Below are 5,821 nucleotides of genomic sequence, written 5' to 3'. Positions count from 1 at the left end.
ACATTTTCTGAAAATATATATATATATATATATATATATATAATAATAATAATAAAAACATAATATTTTTTTTTTAATATTTACTTAAATTTTATAAATATAAATTTTCAAATTATTTTATAGATATATCTTTAAAAAAATCTTCAATTATAATTAAATATAAACTATATTAATAGTAAAAATTTGATGAAACATTTAAATTCCTTTGACAGAGAACCAAACTTTTTGTTGTTTTCATTTTGCATCCAGATTTCAAAATTTTCAAATTCGGCCCTGCCAGCATTACACAATTCCAACCCTTAGAAGTTTTTGAGATCTCCAAATCAACTTAAAATATCAATTGAAAACAAAGCAGGATCAATCAAATTACAAACAAGATTATCTGCTGCCAAATTCCTACGGCATTCTCTGTATCCATGTCACATGGAGAACCTTCAACCATATTAAATGCATGTATTTCTTCCAATTATCCAAGCTTCTGAGCATCTAGAGTACTTAGTCTAACCATATAGTTCAGTGAAAGCGTGTTTATAGTTTCGTATTACTATTTGGGATAAAAAGAGGAAATGGATGCCGGTCACCGGTTCTCCACTGTAACCCTAAAAATATCAAGGCGGGGCTTTCAAGTGCACAGCTGAATAACACCAATTCTGCATATCAAAATATTGTTTTTATAACATTATTATAAAAATATCCTCTTACCAGGGCCTTGATGCGCACGGCCGAACAACATATGTTACATGTTCCAATTCTGTATATCAAAGAAAGATACTGCAAGTTTTTCAAATAAACAGAAAATAAATTTTATTATATTGACTTCAAATCTTTAAAGCAACATGTGAAAGCTCAATTGAAGAGCAATTCAAGAGGAAAAGACTGAGAATAAGAATCCGTTTCGGAGTCTTACACAAGAACAAGAAAAAAGAACGGAAAATGCAAAACTTGTGATGCAGACTGACCAAAATGCAAAAACTTGTGATGCAGAAAGAAGCGAAAATGCAAAAATTTTAAAATTGTGATGCAGCCGGACCAAAATGCGACTCCCTCTGACCAGATGACGGTTATCAAACCCTACACCTATTTAAAAGAAATCGCCAAAAGAGGACCGGACTCTAAGCGCTGCTGAATTTTGTAACGGCCTTAGTACCCTCAGACACGGCTTGCTTGGAGAGCTCCCCTGGAAGAACGAGTCTTACGGCTGTCTGGATCTCCCGTGAAGTAATAGTTGGCTTCTTGCTGAGGCGAGAGAGTCTGGATGCTTCGTTCGCCAATTTCTCAAATAAATCATTGATAAAACTGTTCATGATTCCCATGGCATTGCTGGAAATACCCATTTCCGGATGGACCTGCTTCAGAACCTTGAAGAGATAGATCTTGTACGTCTCCACACTTTTCTTGTGCTTCTTGCTCTTTTTGTCTCCTTCCTTTACTACCTTATTCTCCGACTTCGAAGGCTTCTTTTCTGTTGAAGGGGAATTCCCCGCCACTGGCTTTTTCCCAGCCACGGGTCTCTTCTCCGCCTTAGGGGCCATTGATGTCACTATCGTGACTCGAACCTGAGACCACAGAAAAGACTCGGTGTTGCTATATCTGTAAAATGAAAAAGCGTCTATGCAAAATGAAAGCAAGAGGTCGTTTCATTATATAAGGGCTGGAGTGTCTTTCCTATTGGCTGATATCTGGCGCCACGGATTGTTGTCGTAGGCCAGATTTTAGGGGTGGATTCAAACTTTGACTATAAAATATATAAAATATTTGGTGAGTACGTTACATTCATTTTAACTGCCACCACTGGATCAAATCTCTCTTTACTTTAAAAGACACTAAAGAGATTTGTATTTGATTTGTATTTTAAGAAATTTTATAGCTTTCGCACTAAATAGATTCAAAATTAAAATAAATTTAAGTTTGTTTAATTATTAATTATAATTATATTTTTAGTTTTAGTTTTATTAATTTTAAGGAATTAAAATGTTTTATTGATAATTAAAATTATTAATTATTAATTTATTTTTATTTTTATTATTTTTATTTGGCTTTGACTTAATCCAAATGTTAAACATTACAACGTCTTTTTCAAGAACCCCTATGGACGCACTCCATTAAAACTAATCCATATCTCTTTCAAGGGTGCATAATAAGTTTAAAAGTTTTCTGCAATATCTTAACTATAAGTTTTTTATTTTATTTTTTATTTTTTTATTTGGAAGAGTGGTATGATAAGCTATAAATAAATATTTTGAATATAAAGTCAAATGTTAATGTTTGGTGTTGAACCAGTCTTATTGGAATAGTTAATGACATTCTTTTTAGTTAAATTTCTAAAAGTTTAGTCATAAGATAATGATAGATGCTTTATTTACTTTTTAATTTATAAGGTAAAGTGGACCGTTAGTTACTATTTATATCTTATATATTTTAATGTGATAAAGGGTTTAGATATATCTCAAAAATAATTATAATCTTTTTATTTTTAGATTTAATTAAAAAATATTATAAAATAAATTCAAATAAAATAATTTGATTTTGAAATGAGAGATGGTATTTGGGCATGTGGTATTGATGAGCCATGGTATTGTAACAAAGGTTATTTACAACTAATAATATGTACCGTAAAGTTCGGGTGAATCTCCATGGTTAAGTATCATATATTCTTGGTAATAAATTATTGGGGGGTTAATCCATAGTTCTTTCAAGGGTTGATTGTGGGTTTTTCAAAATTTGTGTTTTTATTTTTATGTTGAGATGTTTATTTTTAATAGGGTTTCCCAAATTTTCATTTAATTACGTTCATACGTGTGTTTATTTTGTAACAAACTTTTAAAATTTTAATTTAATTATTAATCAGCCTAGATCCATCTTAATTCTCGATATAATTTAGTGAAAAACTTTAGGATAAACATAGAGAAATTTGATCCCTTTGGGAGGTTGATATATCGTTAAGATGGATCTAAGTTGGTTTAATTATTAATTATTAATCATTTTAATTAATAATTTTGTTTTTTACTTTTATCTTTATATTTATATAATTTGACCTAGTCCATGGAAAAATGTTATAAAATTAAATTGAAAAAATATATATTTATAACATATTTTGATTGTGAAATGAGAGATGGTATTTGGGCATGTGGTATTGATTATCGATGGTATTAGACCATGGTATTGTAGCAAAACTTATTTACAACTAATAATATGTATGGTAAAGTTTGGGTGAATATCCACGGTTAAAAATATTGTTACATAGTAAGTTTGTTATAAGTATTTAAGTTTTTTATGAAATATGAATGCAAGTTTACTATTATAAGTATTAAAGTTTTTATGCAATATGAATGCAAGTCCCATCACCAACTCTGGCCTGAGTTTTGGTGTTTGGAATCGATTTGCAAGTAGTCCCACCCATATTTAAATCTTTGGAGGCATCACCCATATGCCCGTAGTGTAGGAAGATACAAGCAATGTGAATGCAACTCCCATCACCAACTCCGACCTCTGGTGTAAGGACCTGCGGTCCTGGGCATCACCGAAATGGGTGCGAAGGATGAAGTGTGACATGGTGTGCGCACGAATAAATGGAACAGTAGAGCAACACATTAACTATTTTGAATGAAGTGTTGAGCGAGCTTGTTTATACGATGGATGAGCATGGGCAATCCACATATGAAGCCGACGGTTGGAGGTTTGCATTTGAAGTGTTGGCCAATGGGCCACTAAGTAGAAAGGAAATACAAAGACGTTGGTGAATGAATTGTAAGGGTCGGCCAAGGGAATGGCACGACCATCCATGGGAGCATATAAGTATACCACGCATGGAGCTCATTTGGCAAGCGAACGAACTCGCTCATCCAACAAGGAGAAGTGCGCAGAACAAAGGGTAGCCGCAACAAACAAAGGGAAGACGCGGAAGAGTGATGCGCCCAACCTTGGGCAAGGCTACACGAAGAAGAACGCATTGTCTTGGTCTTGGGTGAGGGCGCGGGTAGAGGTCGCCCGCAACTCAAGTGAAGGTTGACACGGGTTCTTGGGTGGCTCGAGTGAGCGCCTGCTCGTCGTGTAAACATAAAACAATGGAATGTTGGTGAAGCCGGGTGATCAGTGGAACATTGGTGAAGCTGGTTGTGCATAGGAAGAGGGTGTCTTGGTGACTTGGTGGAGTCACCCGCCCGTCGTGCACGAAGAAACAAGATTCAGTTGTGAAGTGCGGAAGGCAGCTCGTGTGAGGGCGCGCCCGCCCGACTTGGGCAAGGAAATCTTGGTTATCACACGGAGGTGTGATGAAGTTGTAAATTTGGCTAAGTATGAAACTTGGTGTTTCCAAGTATACTTGTAAAGCTTTGTAATATTGAAGATTGTATAATATATATTTCGGGCAGACTCATTGTTCAGGGAGTTGCCCCTCCCTTTATACTGTGCAATTGTGTTCTCTTGTATAATTGTTGATGTTAATGAATGTGTATGGGTGTTCATTGGTATAAAGAAAACATTAATAATTACTTGGTTGCGAAACACAAACTAAGTAGGACATATGATTAGGCGTAGTCCATGAACATAAGTATTGGTAAAAAGAAAGTGTTTGGTGGTGCCACACCTCGCCAAGAGCGGTTGAAAGACTACTGCCGGCCTGGGGGCGTGACAGGTGGTATCAGAGCTAGTCTGAAGACTTGGAGGAGTCTTGCAGGGAGCTGGGTGAAGCAGGTGTGTAAACACTTGACAGTTGGTAACACGTGAACAAGTACTTGCAGGTGAAGGAAGCTGGTTTCATATACAAGTGGAACAAGAGTTGGTTCATGTCTTGCAGGGAACTTGGAGAAGACTAAAAGGCAAAGAAGGTGGATGAACCTATGATAGGTGAGTCTAGCCATAATGCAGGTGAAGTCTTCTGGTACAAAGTGTTGGAACAGATGGGTCGATGGAGTTCTAACTGGGTTTCGATGAAGGCTGAGAATATGAAGATTCGGGAAAGCTGTTCGAAGCTAAGGAAAGAACTTGAAGAACTCAAGTCCCAATGCGAAGGTATGATGGATGATGAACTCAAGGAACTTGACAAGGAGATCCAACAGAATGAACTTGATCTTCAAGAGCTCTTGGATGAAAGAGCCCGGTTGAGGAAGGAAAGTGCCATGGTGGAGACCGAAATCAAGCAACTTGAGGAGGAGATAAAGAAGAAACTTCTTGATAAGAAGGTTGTTGTAATTGAGTAGGATGAGCTCGACTACATTGACAGGCTGGGGACTCACTACCGTAATAATCCAGAGGATGTTCAGAAGCTTAGTTCCGTGGAGGTAGTCAATGGGCACTTGGTTGGTGCACTTAAGCAGAATGCAATGGAGGACAAGCTTTAAGGGAATCAAGTTAGACCAGGATTGAGTTGCTTAGAAGAGCCAAGCAAGGGGGTGAAGTACCTTAGGAGGAATGTCAAGTTGGAGCACAAGCCAATTGACACTTCTGAGGCTGAATTCTTGAAGAAGGTTGGTGATGTGAGACACAAGATAAAGCCGAGAGAAGGAGGTGACGCCCTTAAGTTGAGTTTTGTGTAGGTGACCATGAAGGGCAAGAGATTTGCAGCTTTGGTGGATACGGGGGCTACTCAGAGCTTCTTGAGTAGGAAAGCAACAAAGTATTTTGGGAAGAAAGTAAATATGGAGAGGGAATGTAGTGCTTTCAAAGCAGTCAACTCTACCATGAAAGATGTTAATGGTATGATGGAGAACACTCAGGTTAGAGTGCGCTCGTCATTTGGAAATTTGGACTTGAGGATCATGGACATGGATGATCATTCTATGCTGCTGGGGAAAGATTTCATGAAGCTTGCACAAGCCATACC

The 5,821-nt window shown here is 36.8% G+C and overlaps 1 protein-coding gene across 1 annotated transcript; it reads right to left on the bottom strand.

Annotated features, from left to right (window-relative positions):
* Positions 1-882: 882 nt before the first annotated feature.
* LOC149206381 (histone H2B.5-like) lies at positions 883-1,588 on the bottom strand. Its single transcript, XM_089393695.1, has one exon. It carries the CDS (start codon positions 1,530-1,532, stop codon positions 1,113-1,115), a length of 420 nt encoding a protein of 139 aa, XP_089249821.1. The 5' UTR covers positions 1,533-1,588; the 3' UTR covers positions 883-1,112.
* Between the last annotated feature and the right edge of the window lie 4,233 nt (positions 1,589-5,821).

Source organism: Pinus tabuliformis, chromosome 1_2 (genome assembly GCF_031772625.1).
Source record: "Pinus tabuliformis cultivar Carrire ecotype Pingquan chromosome 1_2, CPIR1, whole genome shotgun sequence".
In the NCBI taxonomy this organism is placed as follows: domain Eukaryota; kingdom Viridiplantae; phylum Streptophyta; class Pinopsida; order Pinales; family Pinaceae; genus Pinus; species Pinus tabuliformis.
This window is presented reverse-complemented; position numbering and strand designations above follow the sequence as displayed.